The sequence below is a fragment of the Carlito syrichta genome, unplaced genomic scaffold (genome assembly GCF_000164805.1).
Source record: "Carlito syrichta isolate Samal-C Ts95f unplaced genomic scaffold, Tarsius_syrichta-2.0.1 Scaffold246956, whole genome shotgun sequence".
Taxonomy (NCBI): domain Eukaryota; kingdom Metazoa; phylum Chordata; class Mammalia; order Primates; family Tarsiidae; genus Carlito; species Carlito syrichta.
Genome location: NW_007191052.1, coordinates 40,729 through 68,443, shown reverse-complemented (window position 1 = coordinate 68,443; position 27,715 = coordinate 40,729). Strand labels below are relative to the sequence as shown.

The 27,715-nt window shown below is 35.1% G+C and overlaps 1 protein-coding gene across 1 annotated transcript in view; it reads right to left on the bottom strand.

The window, feature by feature from the left end:
• Positions 1-26,000, bottom strand: part of ASIC5 (acid sensing ion channel subunit family member 5) — a 30,286-nt gene extending 4,286 nt beyond the window's left edge. Inside the window, exons 1-8 of the mRNA XM_008051946.1 lie at positions 25,920-26,000; positions 23,185-23,491; positions 13,289-13,526; positions 11,366-11,491; positions 9,345-9,494; positions 7,137-7,284; positions 4,708-4,764; positions 1,914-2,082 (exon numbers count right to left, since the gene is read on the bottom strand). Coding sequence (XP_008050137.1) covers positions 1,914-2,082; positions 4,708-4,764; positions 7,137-7,284; positions 9,345-9,494; positions 11,366-11,491; positions 13,289-13,526; positions 23,185-23,491; positions 25,920-25,959 — 1,235 coding nt within the window. The 5' untranslated portion in view covers positions 25,960-26,000. The remainder of the gene's footprint in view (positions 1-1,913; positions 2,083-4,707; positions 4,765-7,136; positions 7,285-9,344; positions 9,495-11,365; positions 11,492-13,288; positions 13,527-23,184; positions 23,492-25,919) is intronic.
• Between the last annotated feature and the right edge of the window lie 1,715 nt (positions 26,001-27,715).

The following is a 27,715-nucleotide window of genomic DNA, read 5'->3' as shown; positions in this document are numbered from 1 at the left end:
GGAAGACACGCACAAGCTTCAGGATTAAGTTAGGAGCTATTTCTTTTTAAATCTTACTGCGATTTCACACTTGCTTTCCTAACAAACTGTATATGTGTTTTCTATTTACCCTCGTTTGATATCTAGTATCTTTGCATACGCCAAATTTTTTTTTCCAGTGGGAGTCTCACTCTGTCGCCCAGACTAGAGTGCAGTGGCATGCTCACAGCCACCGGAGCCTTGACCTGCTGGACTCACGCGATCCTTCCTTTTCAGTCTTCCAAGTAGCTGGAACTACAGGTGCACACTACCATGACCGACTTATTTTTTTGATTTATTGTAGAGATGAGGTCTCACCAAGTTGCCCAGGCTGGTCTTAAATCCCTGAGCTCAGGCAATCCTCTCACCTTGGCCTCTCAAAGTGCTGGGATTACAGGTTTGAGCCACCGGGCCAGGTGCAGATTCTTAATATAAGTGTGACTTCTAACTGACTAGGATTTGGGCAACCTGAGTCGGGCCACCTCTGTTCAGCTTCTCACCTTAGTCCTCCTGATAGTGGCCTCCACTCTTCACAACCATGTAAGTCTCCTATATGTCAGTTATGTGATAGGATTCATAGGGGATCTCTTTATAATAATCTAAGTTCTTAGAAAAAAACCAATATTCTTTAAGACCGTTTTGTTTTATGCCTGGGTTTCTTTTCTGATTTACCATGATTTCTCCAAAATCATGTCTACATTCTTTGCGTATGAAATAATTATGAAATTCAGGAGACTTCTACTAGTCACAAGAAGTGCTCTTCTAAGTCATATTTAAATATATATTACAAGTAAATTAGTTACCATATTAAAATGAAATACAAATAAATATCTATGTTGGTGTCAGAAGTGTAAGCAAAGACATAATTGCAAATTTTCTAGCTCTTCATTTTCTTATCAGCTAAATGTTTGAAATTATATCTTGTCAGCCCTGTCTTGATGAAAACATTTTTTCATTCTGACTTATAAAGATCACTTTATTGCCTAGACATTTACATGGGGATAACATTTAATTTTAATAAATATTAGGCTGACACTGTACACAAAACATGCTTTCACACACACACACATTACAGAAACAGAGATCTGATTACTACATGTACTCACTCATAAGCGGACCCTGAATGTTTATCATAATACTATAAGAAAGGGATTGGCAGTAGTAGGACACTGCCGGGGTGGGGGGAGTAAGGGTCACGTAACATCAATAAGAATACCAAAGTTTACCTGTACGATGACCACTTATGTACCTAAACCTGAATTGTACCCCACGTCTTTAAAATAAAAACAAAACAAAACAAAGAGCACATTATAAAATCTGGCTTGTAATTTCTAAAAGGGATCAAGGTAGTGCAGAAAGAGAACTAATTTAATACTTAGCTAACTGGGAAAATTGGAATTATATGTCTTTGTGGAGAGGGAAAGGAGACCAAAGTCAAAGATCTTGGGCACAATGCTTTCTTGTGCCACAGACTATCTTCACAGGATAGTTCCTCAAAACATAGTGTGCTTCAGTTTCCTCTTCTGTAAAATTAAGAGTTTCTGATCCATGTTTCTCATACAGTTATTTGAAGACAAACTATGTAATATAGAAGAAAGGAATTTTCATATGTTAATGCATTAATTGATACTAGTCAGCATTACTACTTTCCCCAGTGTGAGCAATAAAGGTGTAATCATGAGCATATTACTCAAGCAAGCATAATTTTTTTTCACACAATTAAATTAAGAGATTGAAAGGCATGACCTTATCTAATTTTAAAACTATATGCTTTCATTGTTAATTCAATGACATAAACACCGCCTCTTTTGACTGATTAGAATTTTTATTTCATGAGTCTTTGAGAAAAAAAATGCATGTGAATTACTAGTTATTTAAAAGTCTAGTAGGATTACCTGATGTATTTCTGACTTTGATTCAACTTCTTGGAAAGATATTTCAAAGCTTTTTGACTTGGAAAAGTGGAATAAGAAATAGTTGCAGGGTATTCTGTTTCTTCACAAGAAACAGGGCAGCTAGAATTATGTGTTCCCATTGTACACAATCCCTTATATTCGATGTGGTCTGAAATGAAAATTAGGACAGGGAATTCAGAGAGGAGACATACTTCACAGTGGGGAGGACAGAGCTTTATCAAGTTTATAATTTCACTTTCAATGCTGAAAACAAGTAGTTAAATTCTATCACTGCTTTTTTAACAAGCGGTGTTTATATTTTATTTTGAATTCAGCAAAGGAGATAGATTATAAAGCACCATAACTGTTATCTTTGAATTCTTTGAGTCACTGGGTTGGGATCATTATTAGAAATAAAGCCAGACTCGGTGGCTCAGCCTGTAATCCCGCGCCTTTGGGAGGCTGAGGTGAGTGGATTGCCTGAGTCCGCGGGTTCGAGACCCGCCTGGGCAGCGAGACCTCATCTCTACAATAAAAAAATCAAAAAATCAGCCGGGCATGGTAGCTCATGCCTGTAATTCTGGCTACTTGGAAGGCTGAGGCAGGAGGATCGCCGGAGCCCAGCAGGCCGAGGCTGCGGTGGCCGGAAGCAGCCACTACACTACAGTCTGGGCGACAGAGTGAGACTCCAACTCAAAAAAAAAAAAAAAAAAGAAATAAGAAATTCTTTTTAGGAAGTCTCCAGATCTATTTTCGTAAAATATCAGATATTTAGACAGGAGAAAGAATGTTGTTTGTGTGACATCGTGTCACTTTGAGAGGAACTTTCAAGCATAATCCTGAAAGCCAGTGACTCAGGTTTAAATTAAACTGTCTTCAGATTTGCCTCAACATATGTGAAATGTGCTGCTGGGTGTTTACAATCTCTTATTTTTGTAGACACAGCAACTTGTAAATCAGTCACTGAGGCTCTGTGACTTCTGTCCTCTCCTGGCTCCATTAGAGCAACCAGGCTATCCATGCAAATGTGTACTGGAAAAAGCCCTATGGGATGTAGTGACTGTTCCAGCTTCCCTTTGGACCACCTCCCAGTCCCATTCTCATGCTAGATATTTAGATTCAGGTGGTTCCTTTGGTTTTTGAGAATGACATGTTCTTGTGAACCAAAATCTCCTGGCTACTGCCCAACTTTGGGTTTGTTTTTCAGGCTCTAACTTTTACTTCTTCAGGACATAACTTTTGCATGTAGACACTAGTTCTTTAAGACAACTAGTGATGACCACCACTCTCTCCCCACACTCACACAATCTCATATACATACTCTCACACGTTCATACACTCACACACTCACATACACGTACTCTCACACACACTCTCTCATATATACATACTCTCATACACACAAACACACACACTCTTCTGACCTTATCCCACAACAGCTCCTGCAGAATTGCATTCATGGATTTTTCCCCAAAGGTCTCCTGCCTGCTTCCATCAAGGATAGGAAATCAGAAGAAATTTGGCAACAGCATTTCAATTCTATTGGCTAGTAAAATGACATTTGCACATTCAGCATGTGAGTTATAAAAAATATGATTCTTTCTACTCATACCCATACTTTGAAATATTTCGCAAACATTAAAAATAACCTTTTAAATCTATTTCTGCTGTCCTGGAGATATTTCCATAATGAATTAGAAGAGCAAATTTTACAGAAGGGCATATACTAAGCTTGCATATTTAATAAAATGACCAATGATAATAATCAATAATAATATGCAGCTATATATGTGGAAGCTATGAATCTATATATGTGGAAAAAGTTATGGTGAAATACACTAGCGTGTGAACATTGATGGGGGGATTAAGATAAGAGGTATGCAGGAAAAAAGTCTGTTTAAGAAGAAGCCCACAATAAATATGGCATGAATGACTATGATTCCATTTATTGAAAAATTGTAAATACACTGTAGGTACAATAAAATTAATGAATAAAAGGACTGTTCCCAAACAATGAGAGTGATGCAATTCAGTGATGCAGCTTCTACTGATTGTCACATGATTTCTTTTCTTTTTTTTCTTTTTTCTTTTTTTTTGAGTTGGAGTCTCACTCTGTCGCCCAGACTGGAGTGCAGTGGCAGCTCCCGGCCACCGCAGCCTCACCTGCTGGGCTCCGGCAATCCTTCCGCCTCAGCCTTCCAAGTAGCTGGAACTACAGGCACGCGCTACCACGCCTGGCTGATTTTTGATTTATTGTAGAGATGAGGTCTCGCCAAGTTGCCCAGGTGGGTCTCGAGCCCGCAGGCTCAGGCAATCCACTCACCTGTAATCCCTATTACAGGCTGAGCCACCGAGCCCTGCTGATTTATTTTCTATTTAATAATGTTTAACTGTTTACAACAGAAATGTTTTATTTATGTAATAAGAAAACATGTCACAATAGACATGTTTTATTTACGTAATTTTAATTGTGTAAGGCTATTTTGATTATAAAATGCAAACTTTTTCAAAGTTATGAAAACTTTATAAAGACTTAGAAATAAAAATTAAATTATCTTGCCGTTGCTTTGTCACTGTGTATCTTTAATTCAAATGTGTCTTAAAATCAGAGATTTTGGTTCTTTGTTTTTATTGTTTATGTATGTAAACTATTGTCTAAAAACATTTTATTAAACTCTTTTATACTCTATATTCTGTTTTATTTCTGTCCATAGTGTGATTTAATGTTTTGTATTACCTCTAAGCAACTTTAATATAAATCCTGAAAATAAATAAAGTAAATTAAACCACTTACCAAGTATAGGAGAAACACAGTTGTAGTATTTTTGTAAGTCACATTCTATCCCATTTCCTTAAAAACAATAAATGTAACATTTAGAGACTTTACATTTTGTAAAATAAGTGACCTAAAGACAAAAATTCCTTTCTTACCTACATCCATACATCTATCCATATGAACATTTTTTTAAGTATGTAAGCATGCTAGTACCCAACAAAATATATGTTGGAAGAAAGAGTAATGTTTTCATTTTTTTCTAACTTTCTATCGTTCTTTATCCTTTACCACTCTAAAATCTCTAAGTGGTAATAATTTTAAAATGTTGATAGCTTTCAAACATTACATTATAACGTAAATGCAAAATTACTTTCACATTTATGATCATATTTGATTCTGCTCATAATCCTGTTATACACACACACATATGACAAGTGCATGTGTCTGTGTATACACATTTGATGGGTAGACATATATATGTGTGTGTGCATATATGTATGTGTATATATATGTATGTATGTGAGTGTGTATTTATATTTTTTGAGCTGCCACTCTAAGAGTAGAGCGGGGGCTGATAAGTACCAGTATTTATTAAGCACCTGCTATAGACCTTGAGACAAATCATTAAATCAATATGTATCAGAGCCAGGTTTAATCCTAGGCTGATTCCAAAACCTTAGCTTTTCAGCCTTAATACAGTATTTGTCTATCGCTATAGACCATGTGGTCTCTGAGGTTAACCACAGTGTTTAGTCAATGATCCAGAAAATAACCAAGAACACTGTCCACTTGCAATTTATGAGTAAACTGTGGAATTCTTGACTAACCACATGGACTGTTCTTTGGGAAGAATCTGAAGGAAATATAAAAAAGAGAAACTACCTCCAACATTAAGTTAGGAAAAAACTCCCTTTTTCCAAATTGTGCCTAAATTCTGGCAGTAATATATCTTCCATTATAAAGAACAATAAAATTTTGGAAACAACGCATGTCTGAAAGCTTATTTTGTGACTTCTTCCACAAGTTGTTTGTGGAGGTCCCTAGTTAATTCCTGTAATGTTTAGAAGCTTCAGGTTCTGTATCAACGAATAGGTGTAAAGTATTGTATGACCACATGAGACAACATTCCTGAAAGACACATGTCTAAAAAGCTTATTTTGGAGATTGCTTCCATAAGAATTTTGTGAAGGCCCCTAGCTGATTCCTGCCACGTCTAGAAGCCTCAGGTTCTGCATCAACAAGTAGGTGTAGAAGGTTATGTGACCACATAAGACAACATTCCTGAAAGTATTTGGTGTCCCCCGAAGTTGATGCAAATGTTGCACTTTGTGTTTTATATGGCATCTTGCCTAGTTTATGAATCATATTAGTTATTCAGTTTGCATTTAATAAGAAATGATGCAATTTAAAATCATATGCATTATTCTGCTTGAATTAATTCAGACTTGTTTCCAGTAACTTTGCAAGTAGAATTGAGAAAGACAAATAAGAGTCAGAGTTAGCAGTTTTAAAGAATGGCAGTTTTTGGATGGGCCAGAGATCAATAAAATCTGGATTCTAGAAAGATGGAAATGATAATTCCAGAAATCCTTGAAAAATAGTTTGGCAGGAGGATAATGTTACAAAGAGGTAGAGTTAGAATATGTGAACTGTGTGTGTGTGTGTGTGTGTGTGTGTGTGTGTGTGTGTGTGTGCGTGTGTGTGCGTGAGTTGGGCAACTATGGCAAACCTGAAGAGCCAAACAGGTTTTAATGTGCTCCCCCTTAGAGATATGATGAGGGAGGGAGGAAACCTGCATAAAGATATTCAACATTTATCTGGATTATATTCTGTGCCAGGCACTTTTTAAACCACCTAATACTCCTTTCATCTTTACAACAACCCTAAGAACAGGACTACTATTTTCCCTATTTTACAGCAGGAGAGGGATTAAGTCACTTGTCCAAGATCACCAGGGAGAGAAATTGTGGAGCTGAGTTGAGCAACCTGGGTGAGATCCAGCTCTGATTCACCCAACTCTGTTGCCTCCTTGGATGCCTGTTCATACCCACTGTTCTGGAAGTGTTTCAAACCATATGCAAAGGAGACTTGAAGTTCCCTTTCCAGTCTTTCTAAACAGCGAATTCTTCAGGACCTGTAAGTCATGTACACATCCTCTTTCTTTCAAAATTCAGAAAACTTGGACATGCCATTTTAGATATTTGAGAGCATCTGATTTAGCCTTTGGGAATAAGAATTGGGGACGCACCCTAACAACACAATTTCTTTTCAGGAAAGTTCTGCTATGATTTTATGATGTAAAACTTGTCCTTTAAGGTTGTTTTTGGCATATGGATAGTTTTCTAGTGTAGAATTTCATAAAATGGGAAAAATGATGTGTTGGTTTACTATATTTCAAATTAAGTAAATATAATTAAGTGAGGAGCAAGTCGTTGTTCTTTATTTACCAGGAAGCAGAAAAGGCAAACATCCGCATCGCCTTTCTATGTGCTGGGCTTTACATTCCTTCAAGCAACCAGACGTGCTGTAGGTACTAAAGCTATGTAGCCTGATGTTAGGATCGCATTCTCCCCAAGGGTATTCTTGATGAACTGTCTTGAGATAAAAATAAACACCTGCGTCAGGAGATTTATCTAAGTCAACCTACCCATTTTCATCAGAGAGGCTGATAAACATTTCTACTTTTCTCTCAGATCTCTTTGATTTTTAAAAGGGTGACACTTGCCTATTTTGTCTACTCTGTAAACCTGAAAGGTTAAGTATAAGAGTGATCCTTTCATGTATATCTCAAATGTTAATCAATAAAGTCAGACAGACTGAGTATTCTAAAAATTAACTCATATAATAAAAAATAATTTAGGTAAATGTTATATTAGCATATCAATCAGCACACCTACAAAATAGCAATGAAAATCATACCAAAAACAAACCAAAAAAGATTCTTCATTGAGCACCTTTTATGTGCCAGGCAACATAGTAAGTGCTTTCTTTATGATACTTCACTTAAACGCTATTAGTATGAAAGGAAAGTATTTTCCCCTTCTGGGAATATACCCAGAAGAACTCAAATCATTCTACGAAAAGGATACCTGCACACGCATGTTTATTGCAGCACTATTCACAATAGTAAAGACATGGAACCAACCGTGTTGTCCATCGAAAGTAAAATGAATTTTTAAAAATGTGGTACATAAGCCGGGCTCCATGACTTAGCCTGTAATCCCCCGTCTTTGGGAGGCTGAGGTGAGTGGATTGCCTGAGCCCGCGAGTTCGAGACCCGCCTGGGCAGCAAGACCTCATCTCTACAATAAATAAAAAAATCAGCCGGGTGTGGTAGCGCATGCCTGTAGTTCCGGCTACTTGGAAGGCTGAGGCAGAAGGATTGCCGGAGCCCAGCAGGTGGAGGCTGCGGTGGCCGGGAGTGGCCACTGCACTCCAGTCTGGGCGACAGAGTGAGACTCCAACTCAAAAAAAAAATGTGGTACATATACATGATGGAATATTATGCAGCCATAAAGAGGGCAGAATTATGGACTCTGTTGCAGCTTGAATGGATTTAGAGACTATCATACTCAGTGATTTATCACGGAAACAAATAAATAAATACATCATGTTCTCACTCATAAGTGGGTCCTGAACATGTACCACAGTATTATGAGAGAGGGATGGGTAGTGGCAGTACACTATGTGTGTGTAGGGCAGTAGGGGGAAAGGGTGGGAAGGGCATAACATCACTAAAGGTACCTGATCCTAAACCAGGGGAAGTGAGAACCAGGGGAAGTGAGGACCAGTGGAACTGCACCTGCACATAGACCATTTATGAACTGAATCCTAACTTGTTCCCCACATATTTAAAATAAAATAAAGGAGGGAAAAAAAGGAAAGGAAAGTATTACTCCAGTCCCAATTGATCAGAGACGAGATGCAAATTTAGGAAGCCAAATAAGGAAATTAAGGCAAATGTAAACCTGCCAGATCAGCCTGACTCCAAGATTCATGCTCTTCCCACTTTAACTTTCTCCTTCCGAGATAGTCCCATTGAAGTATCACCTCATACTTACTGGCCTTTTCAATTTCTGGTGAAATTTAAAGTTACCTTGGATTTGACAGGCTTCCCCACTTTCACTATTTCTATTAAATATGTGCCTCCAGATAAAGGATAAGAATCTGAAATGGGCTGCGCATGGTGACTCAAGCCTATAATCCCAGCACTTTGGGAGTTCGAGGCCAGAGATTGCCTGAGCCCAGGGGTTCGAGACCAGCCTGGGTACCCTGGCGAGACCTCATCTGTACAATAAATCAAAAAAGTTCGCCGGGCATCGTAGCAAACACCTGCAGTTCCAGCTAATTGGAAGGCTGAGGCGGAAGGATCTCCTGAGATCAGTAAGTTGAGACTGTGGTGGCCATGAGAATGCCACTGAACTCCAACCTGGGCAACAGAGTGAGATGAGACTCCAACTCAAAAAAAACAAACAAAAAAATAATCTGAAATGAAATTTTGGAATTTCCAGTGGTGTTCTAAAGGCATGGGAGAAAGGGGTTTTCAGTGAACAGTATTATTTATGCATTTTTAAAACATACCTCACTTAATACTACCTCATACTACCTACATATCACCTCACCTAATTCAAACTCTACGTCTCTGGAAGATTTACCTTCACTTGGCGAATGGTCACCTGTGCATGCATCCCCACAGGTGAGGACAAGCCTAAACCATCAAACTGCGGCACCTTTTTCGGTGAATGGATAACGAAGATGATCCCAGCATCAACGAAACCAAGAGTGGGGTTATCAGTGAATTCTTCCTGAAACAAAAATATGTTTTCCCCCAAAATGCAAATTGACTGCAACAGTTCTATACAAGTTTAGGATTTAGCTTTATCATCTCATGATAGCTTTTGATTTACCTGAAATCAAATATCTTATATTAAGAGCCAATCTCTTTTTGTCTGAAAAGCGTGAAAATTAAACATCTAAGACAGACTTCTCATGATTTTCTATGGTTTTCTCTGGATCATTTTTCTCCTAAGACACAAGACATAAGTATATGTGGTGACTGTTACCATCATCTTTCCTCTAGTTCTCTCTTTACCTCCTTGACTAATAGTGGCTTGCTTCTTCTTCGCTGATTCATTTGTTTTAGAAAATCATTTGGCCTTCCTCTTCACTTTGCAATTAAAATCCCTGACCTTATTTAAATTTCAAATTCATTTCCCCGTAAGATTGCATATTTACACCATTTCATTAACAGCAATGTTATTTTTATATAAACCTTATGTCAGATGAAGAAGTGTAAAACTACTCTTCTGGTGACTTTGTCATTAGTTGAAATTTCAAGATATAAGGGGGAAATAGACTTAAGAATATAATGATTTTCTTGTGAATAGGTCAACTGTGTGTATATAATCACATTTAATAAACATGCTTAGTATCCTTTTTGTTACTCAGAACCCTATTTCTCTTGGTTCTCTTACAGCTGTCTAAGAAACATTAGCTGGCAAGTCTGGAGAAATAGCTCAGTGCCATTTACTTATGGAACATTGCATTGGATTTGTGTATTTCAACTGGATTCTGAAATATTTGGAAAATTCTAGTTTGTTAAATTTATAATATGATATTGAACTGATCATATGGCTAATATCTGAAATGATTTGAAAATACTTATCAAATATATATATATATATATATATACAATATGGGTAAGTACATTCATTGAAGTGAGCAGTATTGCATTTGGAAATAAAGAAAAATATTCTGAATGGAATACAGGAGGAAGTTATGACATTAACCTCAGCAATTAAAGAAACTAACCTCAACAAACATTATTTACAAATGACCATTGGTCATATTCATTTAGATTGGAAGCTGAGTTTGTTTTGTGGAACTCAGGAAGACCAGGTTTATTTTTCCACTTTGTCATTAATTGTGTGATTTTGGATAGTTGATCCATCAGCATTTCAGAATTCTCATTTATAAAACAAAAATAACAGGGTCGAATACCTTTAAATATGCAATACTAGAAGTAGTTATACAAGACAGAAGGTGAGAGTTAACCTTGGGTAGGAGCTATACCAGGTACCCTTGAAGATGACACCACTGCACTTCTAAGATGTCTAAACATCTGCCTCCTCAGCCTAAACACTTAGAACTTCTTAGAACACTTAAAACTTTCCAAAAGCTAAGCTTAGGCATAGTCCATTTATATTATACTCTTTACATAGCAATTATTTTTAAATTGTCTTTCCAGATATAGATTGTGGGGTTTGTCAAATGTGTACATTTTGTTCCTTTCTAAAACATATTGTTTTATTTACATGAGCATATTTCTACAATTACTTTAAATGCATAAAGGTATCTTAAAATAACTACATACATTTCAACTTAGAAATCTCTGAATTTATTTATTTTGTGGCATGAACATTTCCTGGAGTCACAATACTGAAAGTCAGTAGAACAGCTAAAAACTCGATGTTATGTCTCAACATTCTGCCTGCTTAATTTCTAAGTCAATAGTTAAATAGAATCCACGAGAGTCTAGGTTAAATTAACAAAAATAAAATAATATTCACCTTATGAGAGCTATTTGACACTGCAAAATATTGTGATCCGTTTTTTTTTAAACTCCTGCCCAATCTTGTTTGTCTTAAACCTGACTAAATTGAAGAAAATCCAATACCTGATTAACATTGAAGAGCAATCTTAACCCTCTTCCGGAGACACTCACTTTTTTCTTTGCTTGCATAGATTCACCATGATTAAAAGTAAAACAATTTCCATATTCAGTGAAGACATGTGCAAAATCCTCCAATATGAAAATGAACCAAATAGAACACAATCAATGGGTATTTTCATCACTTCTAAAGTTTAAGTTGCTATAATTTCTTTAACTCACAAATATCTAAGCAAGAATGCAGAAATATCAGACAGATTAGACAGCCTGTGATTTAAGGAATAGTTTTGGTTTTTTTACAATAGGCACTTGTCAATTAGCATGTGATTATTTAAATAAGACACTCAGCAGTTGTTTTGCAACATTTAAGAAAGTATTTATTTTATATTTACTAGGATTTGTGGAAACATATGTCAAACATATGAAACCAACTTGAGCATCCTTTCTTGGAGGGGCCAGTCATCCTCCATCCTGCATGGTCATAGTGTGGCAATCACATTGCTCCTTAGACCCTCCTTCTCCATCCACTACAGAGGTGTGTATGTGAAACAAGCTGGGCAGATTTTAACACCCCACCTTCTTGCCTCCATGATTGGTTCAGGAATTGATGTGTCCCAAGTAGGGTTAATTGAAATCTTCCATGAGACTTTTAAGTGGATACTGTAGTACCAAATTGTGATAATGAAAGTCAGGGGTTGCAAGCAGACCTCTTAGCTTTGTGCGGAGAAAACTCATAGGGATAGAAATTATGAGATGGTGCTCGCTTCGGGAGCACATATACTAAAATTGGAACGATACAGAGAAAATTAACATGGCCCCTGCACCTGCACAAGGATGACACGCAAATTCGTGAAGCGTTCCATATTTTAAAAAGAAGAAAAGAAAACAAATTATGAGATGGAGACAAAATTATGAGATGGAGACAAAGACAGAGTCTTAGCGATAGTCTTGAAGCCCCTTGGTTCATCATTTTCTGAAGTCAGCCCTACTCTTAGAGATTCTAGCCAATTAAACTAATTCATTACTTTTACTCTTCAACTTACTGTTACAGAATTGAGTTTCTGTAATACACAGCTGAAAATGTCATCTCTAATACAAAATTTCTTGATAATGAGTTAAATGTGAAGAGCTTCGTTTCTAAATGTGGAGTTCAGATTGAGGCTTCATCTCTGTCAAATGTCTCTCAGTATTTTTTTTTTCCTATTTACTGCATGCTAAGGAAATCTAGTAAAAGGATAAGGAATTGTATTCCAGAACCAAGAATTTGTGATGTTTACTTAGGCTCCCCTAACAACACAACTTGCAGAATTGCTGACACAGGGAAAATGGATAAAATTGCCCACAAATCTCTTTGTTAATAAATTTCAGATATATCCAGCACTTTCTCTTAAATGTAAATAATTATATAAATAATAAAAATGAATTTTATATGTTATGAGTGAATATATATTTATTATGTGTAATATATATATGTTTATATATATATATATATATATATATATATACTTTTCATAGTGAAATGTTAAGGTCCTTTCATTTTCTATAGCCTTGAATGCAATACCAGAAGCCTAAAAACAAAGTAATGGCTACTTAATGATGATAAAGATGCTATCTTATAATAGCTTGCTGATGAATGGAAAAATTAAAATAACCTCTTGTGTTAGATTATTTTTCTTTTGGAAGGACTATGCTACAAGAAAGGCAAACAAAGATTTCTGTATTCCATCTTTCCTTATCTAACTGCTTTAAAGAGGAAATTTGTCTCATGGGTATTCCACACTCCAAGATCATAAGACTGAGTTAGTGAAATATGATCTTTGACCAAATTTAGGCTGATTCCATATGGGAGCAAACTTTATTTCAATGTGAAACAGTACAGTAAAATAGCTTATTATATTGATTATATTTACAGAATTATCAAATCATTACCTTTGGGCCACATGGCTTTCCAAAAAAGTCACAGTCCAACAAAGTACTACTGTTGAGATAAAAACCATTATTCTTGATAAATTCTGCAATGCTGAAGTTTTGGTGACTTGAAACAAAATCAGTAGCCTCTTTAAAGCCCGTGGTGTTGGTACTGATTTCTTGAAGATGGAGAACTTTGGATACAATATGCCATAAAAAAAAAATAGCACCAACTTTTGCTACAGCATCTGCTTGGAACCTATTAGTAGCAATAAAGACATTAGTTAGAATAACAAAAACTTGCACTTTTTTAGAAGATAGAGACCAAACATCTGGTTTTTATTAGCTGCTTCTTATCACCTACACTCTTCCTATTTTGCAAGACATTCAAGTAAAACTAATTCTTAAGATGTCTTTGACACAGTCCATCTTTCCTTATCTAACTGTTTGAAAGAGGTATCTTCTATTTGTCTGTATGATTTTATTTACTTGAAATACCTTCCACACCTTGGTCTGGAATCTTCACACCTAATGAATCTTCAAGACATAACTTAAAAGAATGGGTAGGAATATGTAGGTGTCAAGAAAATATTTAAAAGTCAGGTGTCCTTTGTGTAGCTTTGTTCTGTGACTGCTCAGCCAAGTTAGAACTGTATTCCCCACCATTTCCATCCTTGTATGTGTCTCAGCACAAGCTCTGAGGGTCCTTGCAGCGCAGCTGTGGTCATAGCTCTGCTGACTCAACTTGCTGGTATGAGACATAGGACAGCAGCCGAGACCATATCTCCTGTCTGATCTCCTTCTTCAGCTTCTTCAAATACCGGGTTAGGTGAGAGTGCATTCTGGGAAAGGCGCCAACTATCCTGCACGTTACCCACATCAAGATTGAAGGTGGTGAAAAAGAGACACATATTTTCGGTTTGTATGTTCTTCCTCCACTTCATACCAATTTTCCCCCTCTGACTTCTGGCCCTGCCAACTGCAGGCCCTGCACCAGAAACACAGTCAACAGACTTACAGAGAGACTGCCTAACCAGATCCTATGGATGAGTGAGGCTTACTCCCTACAGTAGTTCCTTTATTCTGTACCACTCACAGTGATTCTGTTGCTGTGGTCAACCTCTAATTGTTAAAAGCACATAATGGTATGACTTAGAGAATTTCTTCATCTCCCCGTGACTTAGTTCCTTCACTTGTAAAATGCAACTAAATTGTAATATACAACTGTTAATATAACCTGTCTCAAATGTTATTTTGATGATTGCATTAATTATTTTCCTAAAACATTTAGAAGAAGGTCTAGAATATAGTATTAGGTAAGTATTAATTAAATAATTGCCTCATTGCTAATGTATTTTCTGGCAATCAAAGCAGAAGGAATCTATTTAGCCTTACTACTAGATTATTTGTAGGTTGTTTATTTTGCTGAACAATTTCTGCCTCACATTACATATGGTTCTTTATTTGCATGACTTAACAGTCTTTTTAAAACTTGATCAATATTTTCATATTTTGGGTATTATAAATCTTAAACTGGACAAAAGTTATCCTTAAATAGGCTGAGAAAATGTTCAATAGAATGTGTAGTCCACTCTTGGTACATAGATGGTATGTGTTGTCTGTGTGCATGCCTGGGCTGTCTTTATGAGTCAGCGTTTATTTTTACTTTTATTTATATTATAAAATTATATTTGCATTTAAAAATTTTTAATACAAGTTTTGCTAAATCCATTTTCATTCAAAGTAGAGTACACACAAACAAAAAATGGAGGAAAAAAATTCCAAGCCAAAATTATTCATTCTTTAAGATATGAGAAACTTTTCATAATCAGCATCTAATATAATACTTTACTTAACCAGCTCTGAGTCTTGCAAGACCAGACCAGGTCCTAAAACACTATAAATATTCTCCTTGACTTCCTTATTCTGAGAAACTATTAAGTTTATATCACGCTGGTATTTTACCTAGTTACAGTATCTCTAATAAACTTGCTTTTCTTGCAAGTATTTCTGAGATCTCTTGAAGGGTTAGCAATTTACATTAGTAACTGATTTGGGGAGGAGCACAGCATTAACTCTATATTGAGAGATGGACTTCTAAGCAACTTAGGGTTTCTAAATCCAAATTACTGTCAGGATACCAAGGATCATCATCCAAAGCCCTGCAACTTTGGAATCTGGGCAGGCTGAGTCAATACTCCCTGACACAGTGTTCACTGGACTCTTCTAAAAAAATGATTATGCAGATAAAGGGATTATCATAATTTGGGGAGGTATAAATATAATAGATAATATAAAGGTTTAATGGAAAGACATGCTGCAGTATTCTTTAAAAGTTTTGCATTATTTTATTAGAGAACATGAGAGTAAATTATATAGATGAATTAAATTTAATGAATAAAGTCTAAAAGTATTAGGATCAAGGAAGTAAAATTTTTTGTAAGACATATTGTTCAGCATAAAATCTAAATGTTTTGCACTGAGTTTAATTTCAATATTAATTTGAAATTCAAAATCGGTCAAAACTATCCTTTCAGAAACAGTGCTTAGATGGAGTTTGCCATACTCTTTTATTTAACATATACTGGTAAGAGTCTATTAAAAGAAAGTAATCATTAAAATATATTTGTTTACTTCAACAATTTAACATCTGATAACCAATCTGTTATCAGATCTGAATCTGTCCTTCTAATGTCTATTGATAGTCCTAATTACACCTCCTAAATTATATGACCCAAATGAGCAAGTTTCATTTTATGTCCACATTGATACCTGATTCAGCCCTTCATTGAGTTCTGCCAAAACAAATCCAAGTCTATCATGTATTCTCCTTTCAGTCAATGTTAACATCTTACCATATTCTAATTAATAAAATATTTGGTATGTATTTATTTTATATCTATGAGAGTGACAAATTCACCTTGTGTTAAACATTTTTAATACAAAGGTTTGCATTTAAACAGATTTGGAGTAAACAAACAAGCACAGTTATTGTAAAGATTAAAAACTAGTACTTGAGTTTTCAGTATAAAACAATGAATCGGTAATCATACATCTGATAATCACCTCTGATTTTTGTAGAAGAAAGTAAAATTCAGAAGTTTTTACCAATAATAATGGAATTTATGATGAATTCTATGATGAATTTATTTTAGTGAACATTTTTGACACAAAGACACTTAAAAACCACTGGAAATGATTTAAAAAAAAAGATATGAGCATTATTACAATTTCTGGAATTATTGAAAAAACTGATTTTCTGAATTTCTACCAAATGTATTATTATGAGTTTACTTACCTATTTGTATAGTCATTGTTTCATGTTTTTAAAATTAAAATTAATAAATGTTCTTTAGTCAATTATGAATTAAGCTAGACTGACAAATGTAGTTGTGGTGTGATACATGAATACATGAAGAAAGTTAATTTTGATGAAATCATTGACAAATATTCAGAAAGTCTAAAAAGCCTAAATATAATGCTATTATTCATTACTGTGACAGATAAAAAAAAAATTTTAAGTGTATTCGTGTTAAAAAGTATTAATGCATTACCTTTTTTCCTACTTTTGCGTTATACTTATTTTATTTTTAACATTTTTATTGGCATAAACACACATAGGCCATTATTAGCATTTGTTTACTTCTATAACTTTCTGAAAATAATTTTGTCATGTAGAGAAGGGTGTTAAAAAATAATCTACTTGCTGGAGAGCATGCGGCAAAAATGTAACTCTTCTACACTGCTGGTAGGAGTGTAAACTAGTATATAGCCTCTGTGGAAAACAGTGTGGCAATTTCTAAAAGATTTAAAAATTGACCATCCATATGACACCACAATCCCCCTGCTGGGAATATACCTGGAGAAACTCAAATCACTCTATGAAAAAATATCAGCCATGTTCGGTGGCTCAGTTTGTAATCCCAGCACTTTGGGAGGCCGAGGCGAGTGGATTGCCTAAGCACATGGGTTCGAGACCCACCTAGGCAACTTGGCGAGATCTCGTCTCTACAATAAATAAATAAAAAAATTAGCTGGGCATGGTAGCGCTCGCCTGTAGTTCCGGCTACTTGGAAGACTGAGGCAGAAGGATCTCAGGAGCCCAGCAGGGCGAGGCTGTGGTGGCCTGGAGTGTGCCACTGCACTCCAGTCTGGGCGACAGAGTGAGACTCCAACTCAAAAAAAAAAAAAAGATATCTGCACACATATGTTTATTGCAGCATTGTTCACAATAGCAAGAACATGGAACCAACTGTGCTGCCCATCGAAAGAGGACTGGATAGAAAAAATGTGGTACATATACATGATGAAATATTACACAGTCAAAAGAAAGACAAAATCATGAACTTCATAGCAACCTGGATGAACTTAAAGTCTATAATACTAAGCAATCTATCACAGAAACAAAGAACTGAGTATAACATATTATCACTCATAAGCAGACCTTGAACATTTATTGTAATACTATAAGAAAAAGATTGGCAGTAGGAGGAAACTGCCAGGGTGGGGGGATGCAGGATTGGCAGTAGTGGAAATCTGCCAGGAGTAGGGGGACACACTTCATCTACAAGGGTACCTGCATAATGAACACATGTATACATATCCCTGAACTGTACTCCACATCCTTAAAATAAAAAATTAAAAGTAAAAAAACAATAATAACAAATAAAATAATCTGCTGTGACATATACTGCATATAGGCCCCTGGTACCTATTGCAAAAAGTCAACCTTTTCTAAAAATTCAAATCATTTGGAAAAGTTTCCCCATGTCTGGTGTAGATTTTCTGCTGGCAATGTTGTTTAACAGAGGACTCCCTCTGTTAAAATAAGAATTGGGATCAATAGACCCCTCCCCCAATCTTATCATGGCAACTTTAAGGAAATCGTAATGATAAGCTTGACTTTATTTTCTCCCTCAAGTTATTCAGAAACAATCTAGCTTAGGGCAATGGCATTCAAACTGGGATGTGCAGGTCTGAGTGGCTCGATGCACATAGAACTGTAAGGGAATACATTTTCATATTCTCTTATTATAATGGTTCTTCTTCCATATGAGAAAGAGTTTTAACCTGTTACTCATCTCAAATCTTAGTATGGAATGCATACCGGTGTGTAACCACCTAAGAACCCTTGACATAGGGATACATCATTAAATTTTATCTTGCTTCAGGGGAAAACTTTTTAAAGAATTAATCAAGGCTCCTAAAACCTTGTCTTTCCCTGTCATACACATGTTTCTAGTTAGGGTAAAGCTTAGCAGTAGTGGACCCTTGCTGATATCCTCTAAAATTGACAGAATATGAAGTAGTATAATGAAATGTATTATATTATATGTAACTAGGTTATTTGGTAAGACTTTCTAAATTTAGATATTTGAATAAAGTCCACAGATACAAATTTTACCTGATTTCTATCTACTAGTGTGTTTCAGTAATTGAAGTAGTTAAAATTTCATGAAATTATATAAAATATTTACTTCTATTACAATAAATCATTTTAGCTCATAGATATATCTTATAACATTAAATATTTATGATAATATGATTTAATATAAATATGATTTTTTTTTGAGTCAGAGTCCCACTCTGTCACCCATGCTGGAGTGCAGTGGCACACTCGTGGCCACTGCAGCCTTGACCTTCTGGATTCAGGCGATCCTTCCGGTTCAGCCTTCCAAATAGCTGGAACTACTGTGACGTGCCAACATGCCCAGCTAATTTTTTTGATTTATTGTAGAGACGAGGTTTTGCCATGTTGCCCAGGTTGGTCTCAAATCCGTGGGCTCAGGCAATCCTCTCCCCTTCACCTCCCAAATTACTGGGATTATAGGCGTGAGCCAACACACCTGGCAAATATGATATTTTGATCTACTAAAAATAAGAAATAAACTTACTGAAAATTATGATTAAAAATGTAAATATCAATTTAAAATATGCAAGCTAAATATGTACTTTTTAAAAGTTTGTTTATATTTCACATGAACCAAAATGTTTGAAGATCATTGGCTTTGAAAACCAGAAAATAGCTTGAGTTCTTTTTTTGAACTGTCATTAATTTGCTGAGCAATGTTGGGTATGATGCTCATGAACTGATATGCAACGTATCTATCTGCAAAATTAGACTTTGGGAGTTGTAGATGTCTCTCATGCTTATAATACTAATAATGTCTTAGTTCTTTGAACAAAAAACTAAGGAGGAATAATTATCTTATAATTAAGAACTTTTCTATTCTACGATTATAGCCTCTAGAATATTAAATCTCCTTTTTGTCTGGTCACTTACTATATTTAACTAAGCTAAGATACACTATCAATTTTTAAAATACCACTGTGTAACACAGAAATTGAAATCACTGATTTGAGATTTGAGCTATGCAAAATGAATTATATCTTGATACTTCAAATTATAAGAGTACTTAGATCATAGAGTATTAAATATTTTGTTTACACATAATCTTATTTTTAATGTAGGTGTTCACAGCTATAACTTTCCCTCTAAGCACTGATTTAACTGCATACTGTAAGTCTGGTATTATGTTTTTATTTTAATTTATCTCCAGGTATTTTCTGATTTCCTTTGTAATTTCTTCTTCAACATGTTGGTTATTTAGGAGTATGTTGCTTAATATTCACATACTTGTGAATATCCCACATTTATTTTGATTATTGGTCTCTAATTTTACATAATTGTGGTTGAACATACTTTGAATGGTTTAAAATCTTTTCAACCAATTTTACTTTATTTTACGGTCTCCTATATGGTCTATCCTAAGAGACTGCGCCATGTGGACATGAGAAGAATGTGTATTCTGCTATTGTTGAATAAAGTGCTCTATAGATTGTTATGTCTAGTTTGTTTATAAAGACTTTTAAGTCTTCTAACTCTTTTATTTTCTTGTTGATCCTCTGTCTAGCTGTTCTATTGATTACTGAGAGTAGGATATTGCATAATCCAATTACTTAGGTTAAATTATATCTTCCCAATAAATTGACCACTTTATCATATAAAATGACATCTTTATGTCTAGTCACAAATATTGTTTTAAAGACTATTTTGCCTGAGGTAGGTTTCTGTTCTAAGCTCTTCAGTTTTCTGATCATTGCTGTTTGCATGAAATACCTTTTTTCATTCTTTTACTTTTAACTTAGTCCACGTTTAATCTAAAGCACATATCCTACACACAGAATATAGTTGGGTCTTTTGGGTTTTTTTTTTTTTTCAAATTCAATCTGACAATCTCTATCTTTTGATTAGATTTTCTAATCCATTTAGATTAAATTGGGCTATTAATATAGTTAGACTTGCATTTTTCATTTTAGTTTTTGTTTTCTATATATCTCGTGTCTTTTGTTCTAAAATATTCCTTGGCTTGTGGCAGAATAATTCCAGTCTCTGTTTCTGTTTCATGAGGACTTTCCCCCATATGTCTCTGAGTCTTCTCCTGCCTTATAAGGACAACAGTCATTGGATTTATAGCTCACATTCCTTCATCGTAATTTAACTAATTATGTTTGCAATGACCCAATTTTTCAAATATAATCCACTGAGTTTCCAGCAAATATGAATTTGGGGGAAACGCTATTCTACCAACTACACTAATCTCCCCCTTCCTGGGCTTGTTTTTGAATTTTTTTTAACTTGTTTAATGACTTGGGTAGACTTTTCTGGTAAAGTCTAATTTCTCCAACTGTGTGAAGTCTCTGATGTCACTACTAGAGGGAACGGAATACTGGCATGGATACAGTCATCCTTTAAAGGCAGTTATTCTAGCAGGCCTGACTGTCCCTTTTCCTACTCTCTCTGTTAAACTGACTGTCTGTATCACACCTAGGTGTTAGGCTCCACTAATTGTTGGCTACGGAGCATAAATTGCTCCACAGTCTGATTTAAATTTGAGTTCCACAGCAGAAGTAATTTTTGAGGCCAGTCTTTCAGAGCTGTTTGACTCCAGAGGAGCTCTTGGGTGTCTCTTTTCTGGATTCTCATTGGTAAACAATAATTTAGTTTGTTGATCTCATTGAGTTACCAGTTTTCTATTACTTGTTTGCCACCAAAATATATATTAATTTTGAGAATTCCCATAGGGCTTGTACTTCACCATACTCTTACAAGCAGAGTCAGTTTCCTTAGGGAGATCTTCACAGTTCTTATTTTATGTCCCATCTCTTTTCCTGGGCAAAATCTTTACAAGCAGGGTTCTGGTCAGCATAGTAGATTCCTGCTCCTCTGACTTACCTCCCCTAATGTGGAAACTCCACCCCATAAGCAGGCTGTGATAAGAGTGACAACGTTCAAGTTTTATCTGCCTACCATGCCTGGAGTACAGGTCTTTATCCTACAAGAGGGAATCATGTAGAGGAAAGGAACCCCTAATTTTTAAGTCAAACTCATCTGAGATTTAGCTTCTGCAATATGAAATTGAATTTGATGAGATGTATTGACAATCGTCATCTTCCAAACACACTGTAGTACTTGACTGGAAGCTGAGAATAAAAGCATTATCGTCTTGGTCAGACCTTTCCAGAGTGTAATTTCTGTCTTGTTGAGACAGAAAGGGGAAGAGGTTTGTGGTTCAAGTTCTATAGACTATCATGGTTCTTACTAAGATTTAGTAGATGTTCTTGGATAAATATTTCTCTGCTGATTATATTCATTAGAACAATTTTAAAATACTTCAAATTGTTACTCTCGAAAAAATAAAATTTCACCAATTATGATTGTTTTTGGAAGGCAGAGGCTGTGGCCTCCGCCCATTGCCACTCTGGAAATGGTAGCTACATTTTCCTTCACTCAAGGATACCTACAACCAATCTTTGCTTTTGTTAGAATAAATACCATTTAAAATATTGTGAGGCAATATATTGAAAATTATTTGAGGTAGGGGTTGGCCTGTTTTAAGAACTCAAGATATGTATGCAGTCACCCAGACAGCTTTTATATCTAATATATATTAGACACCTGTTCTAGAAATACCCCAGGAATGAAACAAAATGGAGTACCTATTACCTTGTCTAATAAATATAAAAATTGTAGATTATATTATCTCATTTTTTAATATAAAAATTGAAACTAAGAAGTTTGAGTAATTTACCAATGGTCAAATAGATAAGTGGTGGGTCTTAAGGATTCTCCCTAACCCCCAGGCAATAATCCTGTGTATGAACTTTCAGGCCTCACCATAGGCAATTACAAGGCTTTGCTTGGATGGCTTCCTAAGGGAAAGCTTCCCTCTTCAGAGCAGACTTGGTATATAGTCAGTGGATTATAGTTTTCAGGGGTAAGTTGCAGTCAAGAACTCAAGTCAGTAGAGGCAGGGCATTAAATCAAGTGTCATGGATCTCACACTCATGGAGTTGGTCCTGCCTCTACTACATTAAATATCTCATCTTATGTATGCTAGAACATTTTATATCTTTGTGTGTTTGCACAGTAATTCCCTCTACTAGTTCTTTATCTCCACTAGGAACCTCTCATCATCTATTAATACCCAGACTTCCATAACATACCAGATAGAAACTGTTGCTTTATTCTATGTGCTTTCAGAGCCATTGCACATAGTGTTATTGTACTGTGCAAATACCATATTGCATTGTGATTATTTATGTTTCTCTTGTTTATTAATTAACAAACTTTTTAAGTGCAAGGATCAAGACTTTTCAATCCATTTAACTACAGGGTTTGGTATGTTACCTACCATATAATTGTGAAAGGAAGGAAAAGCAGAAGGAAATAAGTGAAATAAATAAGAAATTAGTAAACTTTTTTACCCTCCTAAGTTTTGTTTTTAAGTGAAAATTTAAAACGTCAATGATTTAACATACATTAAATTTCACCCCAGAAGATCCTGTGTCAATCATCCAAGAAAAGCTATACTAGAAAATTATAAAAACAGATTATTATTAAAAGATTATTTTACCTGTTCAAATTACAAAATGTCACTGCTGGGAACTCCATCTTTTCCACATACTGAACCTCTATAGACGTTGTGGTTGGCCATGTGAAGTAGTTGACCAAGCGACTGTAGATCTGCCATACTACGAGGGAGATGGAGCCCAGGACCACCACCAACCAGATCACCTTGCGAATTTTGCTCCGGTTTCGAACGATATTGTGTACTCCATGAAAGGAAGTAGAGATGGCAAAGTCATGGTCAAAGTTCTTCCGATCAGTGGGAGATGGCAGTGGTTTCTTTGAAAGGCTCAACTTTATGTTTTCAAAGAATCCTTAAAATTTTGTTCATAAAATAATTTTTTGAAAAAAAGTAATTAGTTAGGAAACCTTAATGCTATCTGTATAAAACACAACGTATGCAAGTCACCTTTTTAATGCATAACTCATAAAAACTCAAAATTCATCTTATGTTGGATGGTTTATTCAGGAATCAAGCAGTATAAGTGCTGGCTACAGGTCTATTGAGAATATACTAATACTATTCAGAGAATGCCTATTGTTAATGTAAATTGTTAATGGCATCATATTAATGTCTTACTTCCAGCTTCAAAGTCAACTCCCATTGAATGGATTGCTTGCAACACATAAACTTTTAAAAAATTAGCTCTAATTTTTAAAATACGCCTTTTCCCTGAAAGTTCTTTAGATGCCATGAACAATTATTAGGCTTTTCCTTCCAAATGTCATAAGTGGGTCTAAAACAATCAAGTCTTTAATAATGTTTACCGTGTGGTGTTAAAATTCATGGTGAGTGTAACTTCAATTTTTTATATGCCTCAGTATACAACTATTTTATTTCTGTAGGTTATACAATCAGAATGTTTCCAGTTAAAATTACAGTAAATAATCTGTTTTCTACCTCTTCAGGACAGGAATTTATCCTTTCAAGTACATATAATCAATCCTTATTATTTACTGATATTGATTGGTAAGGGCCAATGAGGGTTGCACTAAAGTATTTCTTGGTTATATACAACTTTATTTGGCTTAATGTGTTCCACACGTCCATACTAGAAGATTTCAAAGAATCTCTTTGCTGAGGGAAAGCTACCATACTGTTAAGAGCATGAGATGCCCTTTCTACTGGGAAAATCTAACTTCTTGTCCAGTCCTGGCATCTTATATCTCAGACAACCTTAGCCAATCTCATACAAACTTGGTTTATATTTCTTCTGTGAAATGGCAACAATAGTATCTGCTTCATGAGTTTCTTGTATTAAATATGATAATGCCTGGAGATTGCTTAGCATATTATCTAGACCATGATAAGTATCAATAGTATTAGCTATTTTTATCATTCTGCAAATTTAGTAGTGGTATGGTAAACAGTAAATATTCAGATATTTTTGAGAACCTTAAAATTCTCATTTAAGAAATGAGTTCTTAATGGCCTCATAAATGAATTAACTTTTATATCCTTTGCTTCAATTCAAGAAGCATTATTTTTGTCAACATTAATTTTCTTCCAAAAAGTTCCAAGCTCTACTCATCATTAAATCATTACTTAATACTTTGTAAATCTTCAATCAACTACTTAAGCTTTTTAGTCAGTTAAGGGATATATAAGGATACATAAAAGATACCTATCAACATTTTCTAAGGAAGTTCATTTTATTCACTTACAAATTATATTATGATTATTTTACAGAGACTATACACTAAGTGGAAAAGTTTTTATTCATATGATTAGCTTAAAGCTGGACTTAAATATTACAATAGTGCTCTCATCAATGTTTTAGAGTATAAAATTAGGTAAAATATATCAAGTAACTGGCATAATCCCAGGAAAAATCATAAAGAAGAAAATGCTATAAAAATTATTAATATTATTATTAATTATTTAGTAAAAGAAATATAACTATGCTCTTTTTTATATCATTTAACTGTTGCTTACAAGCACATGTGAGTAATTCACTCTGAAAAAGACCAACTCAGTCTCTGAACAACTTTTATTCTTATAGGTATCAAAGCTATTAGAAGGGGAAGAATGATCTAGTAACTAGTTACTGTCCAACAAAGCATGGCTGGTTATAAGTGTCACCCTGAAAAATCTAAGTTTCAAGTTTGCCTGTCAGAAATTAGTCCATTTTATATAGAGGTACTCCTTGACAGTTGTTTTGGCCTTGCTGGAGTATTCTCAGCTATTTGCTAGAGTTTTAATAAAGTTTTTTAAAAAGTATTATTTTAGATGAATGGTGAAGGCTCAAGGTAATATACAACTGCTAGGAAGATTAGAATTGGCTTAATAAATGTCCCACCGGTCTGCAAAGCATAAATCCCTTACTTTCCAGATTGAAGTATATACTGTATAGTTACAGTATGTTGGTCTGTATTGAATGCTGATCATCATGGAAGCATTTTGAGGAACATTGAACAAGTTTTGTTGTATTTTAATGATAAAATCTATAGTCTCATGGTAAATAAAAACCAAAAGAAAGGAAACAAAATAAAGCAAACCAAAACAGATTCTAGCTTATAGTAATATTTTAAAACTATTTTTAAGTTCTTCATACTAATTAATTTTCTGAAAAATTGAAACTATGCTATTCCTTTTTTAACTTTTGTTACTCATATTGTGCTCAAGTAATATTGGAAATCAAATTTCCCAAATGAAGAAAAACACCCCCTTTTCCTTTTGATTTTTTCTGACCTCTAGAAATGACAATTTTAACTGTTATGAGGCATTTACTCCTCACTCACCTTTCTCAGGATAAGCTTTTGATTTCTTAGTCTGCTCCATTTGCAACTTCAGTAAGCAGAAGCACTCCGGGCATATCCAATTTTCATCAATGACAATATTCATTTTGTGGCCTTTATATAAAATACAACAGTCAAGGCTGTAAAATGTGGGGGCGATTTAAATGTTTGTGTTGCTATGTTTTGCCTCATAAAGCACATAATCTACAAACCAAAAAATGTTGACAGAACCAGCCATGGGCATTTATGGACTGATGAGAAGCTGTCATAGAATGAAAAGCAAAAAATATCATTAGAAAGCCATTTTCTCATGATTGAGGGATAATTCCCATCAAATAGTTGTGGTTCTAAAGTGGCCTCTGACTAGGCTAGCTCACAATCAGAAGACTCATTTGGGAGCATCTCAGAAGCTTTATCTAACCCTTTCTCTTTATACAACTTTGAATCAAAATACAGTTGGAATAACTTTGTGGAGGGGGGTTGTCTTTTTCATGTTAAAGTTTTTTTTTTCCTTTTTCTTAGTAACTGATGAAACTGCTTCTAACAGAAATAGTAGCCAATGAAAGTTACAAAATAAAACATCAGAAAATATGATATATGAAATGATTACTGAAAGCATACAAACTTAATAAAACATAAAGTACACTTATCTTTTCATATTCATGCTTTTGAAAAACTGTTTAAATTTAAAGAATGTGTATTATTGTACGTATAAATGGCACCATCTCTTGACAGAACTCAGCAACTGCATGTATTTCTACTTAATACAGCCTCCCAGAGTTGCTGTGGTAATATTTTATGAGCATCTAACCACAAACAATTAACGTGACTACATATGTTACTTACATTTGGAAACTTGGAAACCCAGTGCTATAAGTTGAAACTAGTCTACGTGGAGGAAGATTAAGACATTTCAAGAGATGGAAATTGTCCTTACATTTTACAGCCTCAAGTGAAGGAAAGTGGGGAGATCTTCCCAATCATCACATTAAAGATTTCGGGAATAGGGTCAATTTCATGACATGAATTTCTCCATTAAAGAGCTCTTTGGGGGTTAGCTTTCCACTCCAGATATAGCCTTTTAAAAATCAGGTACTCACAAGAGGAATAACAACTAAACCATTCATCCTTTCTTCCTTGTTTGTCTTCCTTTCTTTATCCTTCTTACAAACTTTCCCCCAGCATTTGTGGAGCCCTGATGATGGACAAAGTTATATATCACTGTGATAAGGAAGCCTAGATGTCAGCCTCTCACCATTTAAGGAGAGTAACTAGTTGCTTTAAGTTTTGGGACAGACCTGGTAGGAGGTGAGGCTAGTCCAGAAAGAGCAGGCCAGGTGAAGGTTATGCAATAAAGAGAGCAGAAAGAAGGGTGCCTGTGGAAAGAGAAGTGTGGGAAGAAAAATCCAGAGAAAAGGAGACAGTGAACCTTCCTAAGCTATACTTTATCTGCTTCATAACTTGACCAAGTCTCAGACATAAGTACAAATATAAGTTCCTTTCACTTCCTATTTTTTATTGGCTGGAAACAGCTTTCCCACAGTGCCGTTGTGCAATAGAGAGAGGGGGAAAAAGGTTAAAAGGAAAGAAAAGAAGGAAAGGAGGCAAGGTCTCCCCATTTCCTGCCTATCTTTTACCAAAGAGTCAAGGAAAAGAAAGTTTGTTTTTCATTGTATTTGCTGAAACTCATTCCTCTCTTCTATATTTAAAAACAATTAAGTACTCTTGCTCAGAGGCATGTGAAAACTCCCTATCTCTCTTCTTTTTTTTTTTTTTTTTTTTTGAGTCGGAGTCTCACT